Source organism: Ammospiza nelsoni, chromosome 9 (assembly GCF_027579445.1).
Source record: "Ammospiza nelsoni isolate bAmmNel1 chromosome 9, bAmmNel1.pri, whole genome shotgun sequence".
NCBI lineage: Eukaryota > Metazoa > Chordata > Aves > Passeriformes > Passerellidae > Ammospiza > Ammospiza nelsoni.
This window is the reverse complement of record NC_080641.1, coordinates 34,748,300-34,766,684: the sequence shown is the minus strand read 5'-3', so window position 1 is coordinate 34,766,684 and position 18,385 is coordinate 34,748,300. Positions and strand designations below refer to the sequence as shown.

General features: G+C 46.3%; 1 protein-coding gene across 1 annotated transcript in view; it reads right to left on the bottom strand.

The window, feature by feature from the left end:
• The window catches only part of RAVER2 (ribonucleoprotein, PTB binding 2), a 30,413-nt gene extending 12,028 nt beyond the window's left edge, over nucleotides 1-18,385 (bottom strand). The window contains exons 1-5 of the mRNA XM_059477881.1: nucleotides 18,220-18,385; nucleotides 8,858-8,924; nucleotides 6,965-7,434; nucleotides 2,200-2,391; nucleotides 366-492 (exon numbers count right to left, since the gene is read on the bottom strand). Of these exons, the coding sequence (XP_059333864.1) occupies nucleotides 366-492; nucleotides 2,200-2,391; nucleotides 6,965-7,434; nucleotides 8,858-8,924; nucleotides 18,220-18,375 (1,012 nt within the window). The 5' untranslated portion in view covers nucleotides 18,376-18,385. The remainder of the gene's footprint in view (nucleotides 1-365; nucleotides 493-2,199; nucleotides 2,392-6,964; nucleotides 7,435-8,857; nucleotides 8,925-18,219) is intronic.

Here is an 18,385-nt window from a genome sequence, read left to right as displayed (position 1 = left end):
AAGAATAAAGATTTACATTGGCAACAGGAGAAAGATTCAGGCTGCAAAATTCAGATCTAAAATCAGATTTAAGTTTAACCAAGCCTTGCAAAAGACATTTCTTTCTAAACCCATTTCTAAGATGAATATTCAGAGCCTACAGAGTTCATACAAGGGTATTTGTAGGAACACTGAATTTTACCCACACACAAGAGTGTAGCAAAGCACCTCTTGCTTTTGCTTTCATAAAAAGTGAAATTACCTGCACAAACACACTGAAACAGGGTCTGCACAGATTTTAAATATTATTTCTACTTGATTACCCTGCAAGAGTCTTGCAGCACTGAGAACAGGGCTTGGTTTTGCATTATTTCAGAGCAGCTTACCAGGTTTAACAGCGTGGCCACGCAGCTGGGGCTGCAGCAGCATCTGCAGCATTGCTGGATTATTAAAACTTTTCATGATCTGCACTGGATTTGGCTCTGGAAGCAAACCTTTCCTATTGTTCCTCATCTCCAATGAAGAGAGAAAAAGTGTCAGAAGCAACAAAAAGCAATGAATACATTTCAAACTCCAATGGCAATGTACACATTTCATCTGACACAGAAAAACCATTTCCTTCCCTGTTTCCTGCTTTTTTTCCCCTCAAATGAAACACCTAACAAACGATTCCAACAAAATTTCAAGCACATTTCTTTTTTTCCTTTAACCCCAGAGTTATCAGTAGTGGAGAATAAGGAACGTTGCCATGAGCACCATATCATCTTACAGAGCTGTGGCCTGAGCAGGCTGAGGAGAGGGAACTCTGCTGCCTCTCCATGGAACACTGATCACATCCAATTTTCTAGGAAACAATGTGATAAGACATGTGGGTGTAAAGAGCTTTCTTCTACCTCGAGCATGAAATGAACCTATTTCTCCTGCCTTGAAATTTATCTTAAAGCTGACAAATTCTTGCCTCTCTGTTTGAAACCAAGTTTCAGCTTGTCCAATGACTCATTCCCAGTCACTTTTGTTTTGAGCCGGGATGATTTCTCTTACAGGAGATTACATTTAATAAATCCCAGAGCTACGTGGGTGCAACTTTGTGGGATTTTATGGATATTTATTAATCTTCTTCCTGGCCATCTCTGCTTGGGAAGGAGCCTGAACTGGGCTGATTATATGGAATTCCAGAATGGTTTGGGTTGGTTAAAGCCCTCTACCATGGGCAGGAATCCAACAGTGTTGACTTCACAGAACACAGAATTCCAGAATGGTTTGGGTTGGTTAAAGCTCTTTACCATGGGCAGGAATCCAACAGTGTTGACTTCACAGAATCACAGAATTCCAGAATGGTTTGGTTTGGGTTGGGTAAAGCCCTTTACCATGGGCAGGGATCCAACAGCACTGACCCACGGAATCACAGAATTCCAGAATGGTTTGGGTTGGTTAAAGCTCTTTACCATGGGCAAGGATCCAACAGCGCTGACTTCACAGAATCACAGAATTCCAGAATGGTTTGAGTTGGTTAAAGCCCTTTATCATGGGCAGGGATCCAATGGTGCTGACCCCATGGAATCACAGAATTCCACACTGGTTTGGGTTGGTTAAAGCTCTTTACCATGGGCAGGGATCCAACAGCACTGACTTCACAGAATCACAGAATTCCAGAATGGTTTGGGTTGGTTAAAGCCCTTAATCATGGGCAGGGATCCAACAGTGCTGACCCCATGGAATCACAGAATTCCAGAATGGTTTGGGTTGGCTAAAGCCCTTTACCATGGGCAGAGACCCAACAGTGCTGACTCCACAGAATCACAGAATTCCAGAATGGTTTGGGTTGGTTAAAGCCCTTTATCATGGGCAGAGACCCAACAGTGCTGACCCCATGGAATCACAGAATTCCAGAATGGTTTGGGTTGGTTAAAGCCCTTTATCATGGGCAGGGATCCAATGGTGCTGACCCCATGGAATCACAGAATTCCAGAATGGTTTGGGTTGGCTAAAGCCCTTAATCATGGGCAGGGATCCAACAGTGCTGACCCCATGGAATTCCAGACTGGTTTGGCTTGGGAAGGACCTTATATCCCACCCCATCCTGCCATGGCAGGGACACCTCCCACTGTCCCAGGTGCTCCAAGCTGGCTTTGATAAACCCCAAAATGCTCCCCAAGCCCGGCTCCTTCTCCCAGCTCAGGTGTGAGGAGCCCATCCCAAATATCCTCCCAGGGATCTCACCATCCTCTGTGCTGCTATCAGGGCTGCCAGGGTGCTCCTGCCCGGGGCTCCAGGGGCACAGAAGGACACCTGGAGCCTCCTGCCGTGGATGGTGGCCCCGTCCATGGCGCCCCGCACGCTCTCCGCCTGCTCCGCGCTCTCATACTCCAGCACCGCAAAGTCCCCGCTGCCGCCGTCCTCGTCCTGGGCAAACTGCAAGGGAACAGCTCAGGAGCCAGGGAATGGGAATTCCAGCAATGGAACAGCTCCAGAGCCAGGGAATGGGAATTGCAGGAGTAAAATAGCTCCAGAGCCCATGGAAAATGGGAACTGCAGCAATAAAACAGCTCCAGAGCCAGGGAATGGGAATTGCAGCAATAAAACAGCTCCAGAGCCAGGGAATGGGAATTGCAGCAATGGAACAGCTCCAGAGCCAGGGAATGGGAATTGCAGCAATAAAACAGCTCCAGAGCCCATGGAAAATGGGAACTGCAGCAATAAAACAGCTCCAGAGCCAGGGAATGGGAATTGCAGGAGTAAAATAGCTCCAGAGCCCATGGAAAATGGGAACTGCAGCAATAAAACAGCTCCAGAGCCAGGGAATGGGAATTGCAGCAATAAAACAGCTCCAGAGCCAGGGAATGGGAATTGCAGCAATGGAACAGCTCCAGAGCCCATGGAAAATGGGAACTGCAGCAATAAAACAGCTCCAGAGCCAGGGAATGGGAATTGCAGGAGTAAAATAGCTCCAGAGCCCATGGAAAATGGGAATTGCAGCAATGGAACAGCTCCAGAGCCAGGGAATGGGAATTGCAGCAATAAAACAGCTCCAGAGCCCATGGAAAATGGGAACTGCAGCAATAAAACAGCTCCAGAGCCAGGGAATGGGAATTGCAGGAGTAAAATAGCTCCAGAGCCCATGGAAAATGGGAATTGCAGCAAAGGAACAGCTCCAGAGCCAGGGAATGGGAATTCCAGGAGTAAAAACAGCTCCAGAGGCAGGGAATGGGAATTCCAGCAAGGGAGCAGCTCCAGAGCCCAGGGAATGGGAATTCCTGCAATAGAACAGCTCCAGAGGCAGGGGAAGGGGAATTGCAGCAATGGAGCAGCTCCCAGACCAGGGAATGGGAATTCCAGCAATGGAACAGCTCCAGAGGCAGGGGAAGGGGGATTGCAGCAATAAAACAGCTCCAGAGGCAGGGAATGGGAATTGCAGGAGTAAAACAGCTCCAGATCCCAGGGAAATGGGAATTGCAGCAAAGGAACAGCTCCAGAGGCAGGGGAAGGGGAATTGCAGCAATGGAACAGCTCCAGAGCCAGGGAAATGGCAAGTCCAGCAATAACAGGTCCTAGCACTCCATGGAAAATGGGAATTCCATCAACAACAAATCTTGTGGAAAATGGGAATTCCAGCAGTAACAGCTCCCAGCCCCCATGGAAAATGGGAATTCCAGCAGCTGCCCTGCAATGTTGCACCTGTCCCTTGCAAGATCCTGCACAGCTGACACAACCAAGGTCAGTATTTCCCCCAAAGGATGAGGTTGTTTTCTATAAACACTGGAAATAAGTTGGAAATCACATCTTCATCTATTTGGCATTCATGTTTACAGTCTCATGGTTACCTCTCCATGTTATCTGCTCATCCTTTCCATTATCTCCTCCATTCCCACCTCAGCCATGGAGTGCATTTATCACACACTCAAACAACAAAGCAGCAATGAGAAGCAAACTGTAAATACAGCTGGATGCTACAGCCAGTTTTGTTTTGCAGGGTAATTATAAACTCGTTCTTCTTCATTTTTTTCAGGCTGCCATATTCCAAGTGCTGCTCACCAGGGTGCATGACAGCTGCTGAAACATGCAACAATGCAAATTCCAGCAGGATCTGGTGCCTTTTGGGAGCAGGGGAAGGCTGTGCCTGTGGGGAATGCCAAGAGAAGATGCCAGACTGATCAATCAAGCAGACTGGAAAAGGGCTTACGTGGCAAACACTGCCCTGGCCTTTGTGTGCAGACTTTGGGAGAGAATGAGCAGATTTAAATCAAACAAAAAAACAGGCTGGGAAGGGAGGGATGAAGCTTAGGCAAAAATCTCCAGTCCCCAGATGAATGGGGATGATAAACTGATACCAGCTCTGGTGTGGAAGAGACAAAACCTCCTCCAGATTGCACTGGATAAAAACAAGCTCAGCCCCACAAACCTCCCCTGACAACTGAAATATAAATGTCAAAGATTTGGAAGAAAAAGAGGGTGGTCAGAGCTTTACTGCCTGGCTTCTGGGCACAGCTCTGCAGAACAGATATTTCATACATAAACACATTTTATTTTCCTATTTTGATACCAGTTTAGCAAAGACCTGAGGTACTGCTGAAAAGAAGGGATTGAAGCTATGGAACATTTGTATTTTAGTTTCAGCTGCAATGAAACACAGTTCAAAACTCCCCTAACATGTCCCAAGTGCAGCCACCAATATCCTTGCAAAGAATTCAGGAACTTTTCAACTCCTTAAGTAAACAGCTACTGAAAAAAGCTCTTTACTCCTCTCCAGATCAGGCTGGAGACCTTTTAGTGACAATTTAAAGTTGACAGAAGAAAGCAATGAGGTTTTCTGGTCCATTTTGTTGAAACAAAGGACAAAACACATTTTTCCCAATATCCATGTGCAAGTATTTAGCTTCAGCTCCTCCTGACAGAACATTTCTGTTGTCAGTAGAGGAGAAATCAAAATGATTTAAAAAAAAAAAAGGTAACTTTGCAGTAAGATGAAAAAACCCAAAGTTTATTTCATGAGTTGAGGTAAGAATTTTGGGCAAAGGATTGTGATGAAATATTGCATGAGCTCCCAGCAGAACTAAGGCATGGCAGCACCACAAGAGCTGCACTAAAGTTTCCAGAAAAAAACAACTTTTCTCAGTCATTCTCTGTAGAAATTCTCCCCAAACTGAGGTTTTTGCTTCCCTATTCTCTCAGTTTTTCTGTCTCTACCAATCACATCCCCCCTCTTTGCTTTTTCCACCTTTTCTTGGGTCTTCCTCCTCCTCCTCCTTTCTTTGCCCTCAATTTTCAGGCTGTCTCACTCATAAACCCCTAATTAATTAGCATCCATTCTCTTCCCTTTTTCACCTATCAAATCTGAACTATTTCTTTTCCTACCTCCACCCTCCTGTATTTTATAGGAACTGACCTAATGCAGACACTCTCCTCACGCACACCAAGTATTACCCAAGATTTATTATGATTTAAAAGGTAAAAAGTCAATTTTTGAGTGCTTCTAACTGCCAGTCAGTGAAACTCATCTTTCCCCAAGAAGTCTGTTGTTCTTTGAAGCTCAGAATTTTTAAAGGATGGTGAAAAAATGTTGGGGGAGCTGATAACAACCCCAGATTATCTGACAGCTGGGAAAAAAAAAAGCCCTGAAGGAAAAGACTTTAAAGGATCAATCTGTTGAGCTAATGAAACAAAGATTGGGCAGGAGACTTGAGTCCAGCACTTAATACCTTCTTACAGGAGGAAAATAATGGGAGCTAAAACTCCTTAGTTCAGGCATCAGTGAGGTGAGGCTGAAGGCAGACACATTCCCAGGCTCCAGACCAAAACAGGCAGGAATGGGAAGAGTTAATTCCAGTTTATTCATCTCCTGGTGGATCTGGATCAGGCAAGTGTGAGGATTTCCTGTGGCCAGGTACAGACTGCTGGGGCTGGAAAGAGCCCTAAGGAAGGGAAAGCCTGCAGGAGGTCAGGCTGCAGATCCTGAGGGATTTCTGCTCCCTGGGCTGGGAATCTGGGTGCTCATCCCTCAGGCTGAGCCCTGAGCAGCCTTTCAGAGACTCAAGGGACAAAACCAACACAAAACCAGCCCTGCCACTGAAATCTGTGTGACTACAATGGTGGTCTATCTGTGCCACTTTGATTTGTGGCCTCATCTCACAAGTCACAGGGATGAGAAGGAAACCTCTGCAAGGATCCACCACCTCTGTGCTTCCCAGCTTTCCAAAAGATGTGGCACTTCCATCCCTGACAACAGCCAAGAACCCAAGCCTTCCTCAGTGAGGGAAAAACATGTTAAATACTAATATATTAATTATATGATGCATTTTGCATCATCTGAACTGTTGCACTTGTGGTATCCATACACTCTGGCTGTCTTTGAGCAATAAAACTTTCAGTAATATTTACTTCAAAAGCTCTCAAAAACCAAATTATTTTCAATAAATTATATAGAGGGATGTCCTCCAAACATTTTGCTGGCATTTCACTGGAGTGGTGATTTCCTGCAGAATTCCCAGAAACATGGATCACACTGCACTCCCAGAGCACTGCTGGAATGATATCCTACAGCATTCCCAGAATTCCCAGAGAACATGGATACACTGCTCACCCAGAGCAGTTCAGGAGTGATATCCTTCAGAAATCCCAGAATTCCCAGAGAACATGGATACACTGCACACCCAGAGCAGTTCAGGAGTGATATCCTTCAGAAATCCCAGAATTCCCAGAGAACATGGATACACTGCACACCCAGAGCAGTTCAGGAGTGATATCCTTCAAAAATCCCAGAATTCCCAGAGAACATGGATCACACTGCTCACCCAGAGCAGTTCAGCATCACTGCTCCCATCACTGTGCAGATGGCACAACAGTCGATAGGAAAAATAATAGGAAAATAAAAATAAATAAGAAAAATAGGAAATTAAATAGGAAAAATAAACTGGAAGACAGCAAGAGTGAAGTGAGGCAATGCTGCAATCCCAGCCCTGGTTTTCCATCAGACAGGAAGCCAGCCTACCTGGCAGAAGACAGGTTTGTACTTCAGGGAGAAAGCCTGGAGCAGCTCCTTGGAATCAGCGCAGTCTTTTTGCAGTTTATCCACACAAAGGCACTTGGAGTGAATGAGGTTTGTGGTGAGCTGGTTCACATCCATCCACTGTGCAAACAGAGTGCTCTCCTCCAGCTGCTTGCCCAGGAGCTCCAGCCTGGCCTTGGCAGCAGAGTCCTTCTTCATGTACTCCACGAAGCCGTAGCCCTTGGAGCGGCCGGTGAGCTCGCTGTACACCAGGAAACAGCGCTCCACATTGCCATAGGCACGCACCAGTTCCTCGAACTCCTCGATGCCCAGGGAAGGGGGCAGGTTGGTGATGCACAGCAGAGCATCCGTGGGCTGCAGCTGCACCGAGATCTCCTTGCCACGCAGGCAGTGCTGGTGGAACCTCCTGATGGCGCTCTGCGCCTGCTCCCCGTTCAGCAGCGTGACAAACGCTGCAGGAGAGAGCGAGCACGGGGACATCAGCCACCCACCCCAGCTGGGCTGCAGCCACACCTTCCCTCCCCTGGAACCACAGATTCACCCAAAGATCCAGCAGGTAAATGTATCTGTTACAGACAATACCGAAAATCTCAACCGAACATCATGAGCAGTGATTAACTCAGTGCCTACGCTGTGATGCTCACAACTTCACTACTTGGAACCCAACCAATTCTGTATCTGGGGAACAAAATTAAATATTCTACTAGCAGACTGTTCTTTACTAGATTAAATATTATACTAGCAGACCTCTCCCTCCCCTGGAACCACAGATTCACCCAAAGATCCAACAGGTAAATGTATCTGTTATAGATAATACCGAAAATCTCAACTGAACATCATGAGCAGTGATTAACTAAAATTAACTCCGTGACTGTGTTGCAATGCTCACAACTTCACTACTTGTAACCCAACACAGTTCTGTATCTGGGGAACAAAATTAAATATTCTACTAGCAGACTGTTCTTTACTAGATTAAATATTATACTAGCAGACCTCTCCCTCCCCTGAAACCACAGATTCACCCCAAAGATCCAACAAATAAATATATCTATTATAGATAATACCTAAAATCTGTTCAATTATCAATTGAACATCATGAGCAATTAGCTCAAAAAGTGACTATGTTGCAATGCTCACAACTTCACTACCTGGAACCCAACCAATTCTGTATCTGGGGAACAAAATTAAATATTCTACTAGCAGACTGCTCTTTACCAAATTAAATATTCTACTAGCAGACCGTTCTTTGGTAAATTAAATATTCCACTGAAGTGGAATACACACATCACAGATTCCATGGAATCTCTTTGATGACAACATCCACAAGCTCTCCCTTTGGGGTTAACAGATCTCTTTTTGTGCTTTTCAGTCCACAGGCATTTCACACAGTCCCATGCTGGATCAGGGTGGCAGGGACCTCCTGCTCCTCAAGCAGGGTCACCCAGATGGGGTCCCAGGATCCCAAGGGATGGGGATCTCTCTGGACACGCTGCAACAGCGCTGGGTGACCCTGGCAGGGCAGAAGTGCTCCCTGATGTGAGCAAACTGCAAATGCAGATGGGGCTGGGCAGGTTTTCCTCTCAGGCACCTGGGGTTTGTCCCAAGAGAGGCCTCAGGGCCAGTTTTCCAAAGGAATTCAGCCAGCTGGGGTCAGCTCTGTCCCAAAGGGACATTCACTGAGGAATGCTCCTGAGAGAGACCAGAGGGGACCAAAAATCACATCAACACCACAAAGTTTCCAGCTTTCACCGGCTTCAGCAGCAGGTGACAAAAAAGGCACTGAGGGAGCCAGACAAGCTGTGACAGTCCATGATGTCACACACAGCACTTGATGTCCTTCACAGAATTGAAATAAATGAAGTGTGAACTTCTCACCTGTTCTTTTATTCCTGTCCACATAACAGTACTTGATTTCATAATCTTTAAACAAGTCATGGATTTCCTGCAAGGGAAGAGTACAAATAACATCACATAAATAAGTCCCCAAACCAAGCAAGTGGATAAATTCATCCTCATTTCAAACAAAACCAAAAACTTTCCCAACAAACAGAAAATTTCACCATAGAAACACTATCAAATATTTGTTTTTAAAGGAGTTGGTTACACATTGCTGCAGCGATGTTTTAATCTCCCATAAAAAACTGGCTTGCAGAATTTGATTAATTTGCTTTTCATTCTCTGGGGTGACATAAACACAAAAGGCTGTCCTGTAACTGCCTTTTGATAAAGACAAATAACATCACAGCTCATTAAATAGCAAAACCCTCTCCATTTCTCTGAAGTACAACTGGCATAGCTAAAATGCCACATGGACAAGGAACACTGCAGCATCACATCACCAAACTTACTGAGGGCACAATGCTGCCCCAAAACCCAACAGTTGCTTTGGTGTCCTGCTCAAGTTCACTTTAATAGATTTTCACCCTTAATAATGGATATTCTTTCACCCAGCAGATAACTGTGGCCAGAGCACCCCCTGGAAAGTATCCTCTATCAATTACTGCACAGCTGCTCAACAGAGAATCAACCCCAAGAGTGTTATTTGCTCTCACTAATTAATGGGAAGAGAGGAGGGGTGGCTGAGAGCAAGTCTAAGAGGAGTTTGCTACAGCTATCTCCAAAAAACCAAGGTGCACATCCCCCAAAAACCCCACAAATTATTGTCAGTTCAGGGATGAGAAAGCAGAGCTGAGCACTCACCACCCCAAGGAAAAACCAGGAGTAATAACCTGGATATTTACATTATTTTAGCTGGACAAATCCCATACACAAGAGTGCAAGGTGATTTCTGCAAGCAAAATAATCAAGCAGCTTTGTCTGAAAGTTGAATTGCAGCTGATTTCCAGCAGCTGAGGGGAGCTGCCAGTTTGGTAACTGAATATATGGAGCCTAAAGGTTAATTGGGTTCTCTGTGAGGGGTATCAGGTGCACACCTTTTAGTCAGGAGAGCACCAATCTCTGGTTTCACTGTTTAACAGCTGTCAAATACTGCATTAATAAAATATGGCAGCATTTCTGCAGCCACCACACATCCTCTAATAAGGTGTGATAAGGATGGGGTTTCTGAAATGCAAGATATGCCCAGAATTCCAGCCAGGCAGGGGATGAGAGTGTGGACACCTCTCAAACAACAATGAGATGGTTCTGCCTCAGACACAAGAGACTGAGAAGACACTTTCTGTACACTTCTGGCAGTTCTGTTGTGCTGTGCCCCTGAAGACTCCAAAAATTTGTTTCTGTCCCACTCAGCAAAAGAGGGACATATTTGCCCTTTTGATTTCCTGTATTATTCTACAAGAGCACCACTGCAAGTTTTCTATGATGATTAGGTAGCAGGAAGTTGGATTTCAAACAGCTCTGCACACTCTTCTGAAAGTCATCTGTGCATCAGATGATTCCACATGATTCCCCTGAAACTTTGAGAGGAAAACAGCCCCTACTGAACAAGTCTGGGGGATAATGATGAGATCTCATATAAAAACTGATGAGAATGTAAGGGAGATTTAAAATAAAGCCTGATTTAAGCATAGAAATCTGGTAAAGGTTTTAACACCAACTCCCACAGGGGGCTGCCAACACTGCCAGGTTTGTGCAAAGGGCTCTTCCAGGAAGGTTCTGGTGCTTGTGGGCTCCTGGCAGGGCTGAGACCTTCACCTGTGGAGCTGGGGTTGGGCATTGTTTCAGTGAAAGCATTTCTCACATAAACACATTTTGTGAGGATTTACAAAGATAAAACACAGCCTGCAAACTCCAAGGAAACGTGTATTCCTTTCCATTAAACAGCTGTAAATATCTGTGTGCTACACTGAGATTTCTCTGCTTGCTAAGCCAGGCACCTCTCTAAACTTCACCTCCAGCATCTCCCAGCACTCAGGTCTGGTGGAAAAGAAGGAACAGAGCTCCCATTGTGCTGCTGTTCCCAGTTTCACTCCCCACAGCTCAGGGCAGAAGTGTCAGGAAGCAATGGGAACGACAGCTCTGATCCTGGTGCTCCAAGCAGCTCCCCAGGGGCAGGAGGGAATGTTTGCTCTGGAGAAGGGGTCGGCCAAGGCAGGTGGATCCTCTGCAGCTCCCCAGGGGCAGGAGGGAATGCTTGCTCTGGGGTCAGCCAAGGCAGGTGGATCCTCTGCAGCTCCCCAGGCCTGGCCAGGAGGGAATGCTTGCTCTGGGGTCAGCCAAGGCAGGTGGATCCTCTGCAGCTCCCCAGGCCGGGGCAGGAGGGAATGCTTGCTCTGGGGTCAGCCAAGGCAGGTGGATCCTCTGCAGCTCCCCAGGCCGGGGCAGGAGGGAATGCTTGCTCTGGGGTCAGCCAAGGCAGGTGGATCCTCTGCAGCTCCCCAGGCCGGGCCAGGAGGGAATGCTTGCTCTGGGGTCAGCCAAGGCAGGTAGATCTCTGCTGTGACCCCGCTCCCTTGTGAGGAATGTAAGCACGGGGATGTTTCCGTGAGAACGGCACAAACAAACAGCAGCTGCCTGCTCCCACTGCTGCTGCTCGCCCCTGCTCTGGTGGGAGGTTCTGACTGTAATTCAGTCCTAGCAGGCAGTTTTACAGCCCCTCCTATTTTGTACTGTTATGGCACATTTTATTCTCAATGGGTTGCTCCTTCCCCTCTGTGTTGTCAGTTCTGCCCTAGGTGTCCAGGTTCCCAAAGACCTTCCCCTGTTCCTCCTCCCACTGAACACCAATCCCTCCCCAAGCCTGCCCCTTTCTCTAGAAACTTCTCCATCCATTTTGTATCCTTCGAGGCCCCATTGGTTTGTTGAAGTTGTTCTCCTCCCCTGTAATCCCCTCTTGGTTTAAACATTGTATTCCCTGCCTGTGTTCCACCCCCAGCTTCCCCCAGTTGGTTACCCAAACCATTCCAGGATTTTGTGCTCCTGGAACAGAAATATAACCAATATAGAGAAATAACAGAAGATTAGATAGATAGATAGATAGATAGATAGATAGATAGATAGATAGATAGATAGATAGATAGATAATATATAGAAAATAACAGAAATATAACCAATATATAGAAATAACAGAAGATAGATAGATAGATAGATAGATAGATAGATAGATAGATAGATAATATATAGAAAATAACAGAAATATAACCAATATATAGAAAATAACAGAAATATAACCAATATATAGAAATAACAGAAGATAGATAGATAAATAGACAGACAGATAGATAGAGATATATAGAATATATAGAAAATAACAGAAATATAACCAATATATAGAAATAACAGAAGATAGATAGATAGATAGATAAATAGACAGACAGATAGATAGATAGAGATATATAGAATATATAGAAAATAACAGAAATATAACCAATATATAGAAATAACAGAATGGATAGACAGATAGATGTAGATATACAGAATATATAGAAAATAACAGAAATATAACCAATAAAGCATAGCCACTCTACAGCCCCTTAGAATTTTTAAAGCAGATAATCTTGTCATCAATACAAATTAAAATTGTAATTAGGAAATAATTGGTTATACGTGCAAATTAGCAGGAAAAGCAAAATCAAATCTAATAAAGGAGTTTAAGAGAAATTACCCTTTATCCTTTAAAGAAGTGTATTATTTACTATTGTTAATGTGGTCATGAAATACCACAGTTCTTGCCCTGTCCTCTCTTGGGTAGAAAAACTGGCAACCTGAGTTTTCAGCTTTTATTATCAATTTGAGATCTGCACCTCAAACTTTGTGTTTAGTACCTGCATTGTTTTAAACACAAATTAGAAAGGGACTTATTCACAGGCACATTTATCAAATTAGCAAAGCTCAGTGGTTTATTTCTAATTAAGGCAGCTTGTCCTACCCAGACTGCCACAGTGTAAGGGAAAAGTACCCAAGAAATTCTCAGTACTCACCTGGAACAATACATAAGATATAAATAATAATGTATATAAAGCCTACAGCACACCAAATCTAAGCACTGTTCTCTCTCTGGAAGCAAAACTAGACTTGATATGAAATGTAATAATTGTGCTGTTCTGGCAAGAGAATATTTAACAATTCTGAGGGTGCCTGGCCAGATGTCTGCAGTGAGCTTTAGGGAAGTCTCCAATATAAACACTCTCCAAGCCTGGTCCATAACTTGGCTCTCACTGAGCAGCTGAAGGCCTGAACTTCACATGAATATCCTTGAAATGAGAATCAATTAAGTTTAAAGTAGCTACTTGGCTAAGCAAGAAGTTTTAAATCATCTCCCAGCTGAAAAAGGCTTTGTTCCATTTGTGCAGGCAGGGTAGGAAAATGAGATCTTCTCAGAAAAAAAGCTTTGCATTTACAAAATGATATAACAGGGTGTTCGTTTGATTCAGATTTTAGACTGCTAAATATGTGAGTTCATGACATGACACATGGATTTCACTGCAGATATTAAATAAATAAGTAGTAAAGAAGAAAATTTGGACACAGTTTAAATAATATAAAGGGAAAACCCAGAGCTGTGCTGGAGAGCAAGTGCAGCACTCAGCACCAACAAGAGGTTAATAAAAAACAAAAGGACTGATGCAAAGTGCAATTTTGACCACCAGAGATCAGAGAGGTAGGAGGGCCTCGAAATGTCATTAATTGCTGGATAAATCCCCTAAAAAGTTACATTTCAGACACTGGGCTCAGCACAGCTCTTCCCTCCCGGTTCCCAGGTGGTTTGCAGTGCTGAGGTAAGGAGTTCTCAGGGGGGCAAGGCTGGAGGCTCAGGGCTCAAACCCGCCAGGAACAGCGAGCACTGGGGAGCGTCCCAAAGCTCCTGCCCAGCTCATTCCCTCTTCACCTCCACAATCCCAAACCAGGAAACCCGAAATGCATTCATTCCAGGCCATAAACTGCTTTTGGGGCAAACCTCTGTGTTTGGGAATTGATTCTCACTTTTGTAAGATCAGAGCCCTCAAAGATCTTAGTGAAGTAATGTAAGAAAATGTGAAGACAGGAAAACAACAATTTCTCATGGAATGAAAGACTTTTTCCTCTGATCTTCCAGAGATTTTTGGGAGTGTTGCTAAGAGGATCTTTATGGGACTGGAAATTAATTCCATCATCCTGGGTATACTGGATGGTGTGAGAGCTAAATGAAAGAGGGAAAAGACATAGAAAGAAGTAACTTGAGAGAGCAAGAGCTCAAAGCAAAAGCAAAGTAATAAAGAAAAATTTAAAATTCCATCTTAAGGCATGAGAGCAGCTCCCTCTCCACAATGTGCCTTTCATGTTCAGGCAGTGTGACAGAGGAGGAATGAGAACACAAAGGCCCCTCTACTTAAAGCTCTGGCATCCAACAGATTTGAGAGAGCACTTCCTCAAACCATCACACCTCATTAGAGGCTTTCCATCTAACAGGGAAAATTATGGCTAATCCAGGGAGAAAGGGGGAAAAATGCCACAACCCCACCAGAAACAGCACCATGCTAAGCAGGGATTTGGCTTTTGACCAGGAACACACAGCAGAGAGAAAACTGGATGGGTCCACGAGGTTCCAAAATGCCAAATAAATCCCTGTCCCAGGTGGACTGCAGCAGGTTTGGATCAACATCTCAGTGCTTCATTGTTCTCTGATTCTGTCCCACCCCAGAACCACGGGGTGTAAAAATAATTACCCAGCCCTACTTGCTGCACGCTCTACATTAAAGTAGAGCATCCCCTCCACCAGATTTATTTTGTAGAGCTGCAACATGCTTGCATTTAGGGATAATCAACACAATCAACCCAAAAATGGCTGGCAGCAATTGCATCTTCCATAGCATCTTCTCTGCAAAAAGGGGAAGCAAAAAACCAACAGCCCTTGCTGGGCAGCTGATCTTGGCACAGAACACTGGAGATCTGGCTACAAATTAATTATTAATTATTACAATTCATATTAGTTTTATTAGTGTTATACTAATTTTAGATATGTTTTATTTTGTTTCAATAGTTAAACTGTTCTTAACTCCCAAGTTTTACTTTTGCCCTGATTCTCCCCAGCACCAGGGCAGTGAAGAAGTGAAAAAGTGGCTGTGTGGTGCTTATTTTCTGGCTGGGGTAAAACCAATACAAACTCAAAACAAAACTTCCTGTTCAGTGAGGTACAACTTCACTTCCACTCCGGTCATCCTGATGTTCTTGGCATCTCTTTAGCAGAAAAGGAGAGAAGGAGGTGGTGTTTCCTTCCCTCCCTCTGCTCAGAGCAGTGCCCCTCCTGCAGAGCACTGGGAACAGCTTTAGGATTGTTCTGGGACCTTCTGGTTGCAATTTCTGCTCTCACAACATCGCAGGGGGCCGTGCTCCTTGCTGCTGGAGCGGATGACGGATCAGGGATGTGGCTCAGGGGGATGCACACACAAGGCAAGCCAAGAGATCCCCGGTGCAGCGCCAGGCGGATCACGATGAAAGCCGTCACCACAACCACGCTCCTTTTAAAGTCTCCTGGCAGAGACTGCTCTGCAAGCATCAGCCTGACCACAGCACCACATCAGAGGCTGTTAGTGCCACCAGGACAGAGCCAGTACCTGCTGCTCCTCAGAGGACCGACACCCAGGGGTGATCTTGGTGCAGAACATCCCACATCCCTGCCCTGCCCTAATGAAGCCATTAAGTGCCTGCTGCAAGAGCACAGGACACATCCCAGTATTTGTATGACATGAAACATGAAATATCTCCTCTGGCACCAAGAACTGGAGCAGTGGGACCTGCCAAGGCAGCAGAGTGGACCCCTGCTCCAAGCACGTATCCCAGGGAAGCTCCATGCAGAGACAGGGAAGCCTCCCATGATCCCCCAGCTCTGAATTCTGCCTTTAAGGCGCAGTCACTGCTGCAGGTACCAAAGCCCTGAAGAGTTACAAAGGCCAGCAGCAGCCTGTGGCCATTGCTGGGTCATTACCACACCACACGTTGGTACTGTGCTGGAGGAATCCCATGAGGGTGAATTTGGGAACTAGCTGGCAGCTCTGAAGAGTTCAGCATCCACTGACTTGCCAGCTGAACAGCAAATGCAGACTCTGCCCTCAAGAGCAGGGAAGATGGAAAACAGATCTGCCACAAAAAATCCTTTCTCCATGGCTGTAGTGAGGGAATTGCCTGAAGGAACACTGATCCTGCAGGCATCTATTTGCAGGGTGAGCTCTGGTTTCTAAACCTGTTTCTGCTTCAGAAACCTCATGGCCAAGGGACATTTCTTCTGTGGCCCCAAGGGCAATTTATTTTTTTAAATTTAGTTTAACACAGGTGGGGCTCCAAAGGTAATTGAAGATTACAAGTACAATAATAAAGTTAATATGTAGCTACAACTGGTAGAGGAATCATATTCGTTATGTAACTTCATATTAATAAAATTAGTTTTTTCCTACTTTTCTGGCAAAACTGAGTATCTCCACCAATCTCTCTATCAGCAAAACAATCATTTTTCATTTCAAAACTATTTTGGTAAATCTTGGCCTCACTCTTCACTTAACAACAAATGGCAGCAAAGCCAACACCCCAACGCTCAGAGATGAATAGTTACATTTATGAAAACCTATTTTGGGAGACTTGGCTGCATTTCAGTGATGTTCGCCTCCCTCTTGACAGTGAATAAAACTGGCCAGGTCAGAAACAGTTTATCTGATTTTACTTGGCTCACCAATTACTGCAAGGAGAAGACAAACCCGTGTTTACCATGGGTGTTAACTGGCAACAAAAAAGAAGTTAAATTTCATAGTAATTTTGAAGCCGAATACACAGGTAGACTTAACATGCCTGACCACAAACACCCTTCTTTCCAAAACTGCTCCAGGACAGAAACTTTCTCTCTACAGCACAGTTCTTCTGCCTTTGTTACCACCACCAGCAGCTCATCAACGTTAAAAATAAAAATGACAGTTTATAAAGTGCACTTCAGGATCTGTACACGGTGTCCAGGGCAACATTAGAATCTGACACATAGGAGAAAAAGGCATCTAAGCGCTGCTTTGAAGCCCTCAAAACAAAAAGGCAAACTTCCAGAAGACTCCGTGGCTGCCAAACTTGACCTTAACGTTGGTATTTCCCTGTAGCACACACGGGCTGAGCAAGCACCGCCAAACCTGAGAGGCGAATTCCCACATGGGAGCCCATGCAGGGGGAGCAGGGGACACACCCGGAGTGTCACAGTGTCACAGAGTGCTCCATCCAGGGCGAGCATCTGGTGACACACCAGCAAAGCCTCTCTGTCAACACCGCCGCTTCGTGAAGAGACGAAGATTAGCAGCGCTCGCCAAGCTGCGAGTTTGCTGTAGATCAGCTCATCGGGCCGCTATCAACAGAGGTGCCCAAAGCACCCTAACAAAGCTGTCAGCTCCAAACTTTTAACCTGCTAGAGCCGGGCCAGACACGCCGAGAGAGAACAAAACAACGCGAAGTGCAGCGGCCAGCTGGGCGCTGCGGCTCGGGTTACTGCGAGCGCCCCAGAGCCTCTCCAAAATGAATAGTCCCTTTCTATGCAGAAACTGAGAGTCTGCTCTCAGCCGCAGGTACTAAAACCACCTGTGCTTCACACAGGGGGGAGGCACACCATCAGCAGAGCAGAACAAAAGGCGCTGTTACTTTTCTAGTTTGTTTTTTTTTTTTTTTTTTTAATACTCGTGCATCAAGTTGAGTGCTTGGAGCTGCTGAAGTGACTGTGCAGCTAAATCACCTCAGCATCTGACTCACAGCACTCGGTTGAAGAGTTCAGCGATCATCTACCAACAGCAGCAATTTGAGCGGAATTTTCCTAAACCACCGTCAGACTGCGGAAAACCGCTTTCCCTCTCTACGTCTGGCTCACCTCACAATAATAATGAAAAAAAAAAAGCCAGTCTGGAAGCTTTTTCTTCCAGATTTCGCACGGAAAGCGGCTGTGCTGCAGTGCCCTCCCTACCTGTGCGCACACAGGTGCCGCCTCTCCAGCCCCGCTCCCGTTACCCGCGAGCCCCACAGCGAGCCCCGCTCGCTCCCTCACGGCCCGAGCCGCGACCCCCGCCGTTCCCCGGGGAGTGCAGCCTGGCCAGCCCGGCGTGGCCCCCGGTGAAGGCGTGGACGGGCGAGCCGGAGCCGCTCTCCGCAGGTAACAAAGCCGCCCCACGCAGCCGGCGCCGTGAGGGGCGGCTCTGAGGGGAGGCAGCGCCCCGCGGCCGCCGAGCCCCGCGGGGGACCCGGGGCTGCCCCGCGCCTCCCTCCCCGCTGCCGGCCCCCGCCTGAGGCGCGGGCGGGAGCGTGCCACGCCGCCGGGCGGCTGCGGGCAGCGCTGGCGGCCGTACCTGGCTGCTGCTCTCGGCCGGCAGGTTCCGCAGCAGGATCTTGCGGCGGTTGCCCAGCTCGCGGCGGGTGCTCGCCAGCCGCCTCGCCACCTCCTCGGCGCTCAGCGGCGGCGGCTCCGCGGGCAGCGCCGCGCCGCGCTCGGCTCCCGCCGCCATCTTGCAGCGC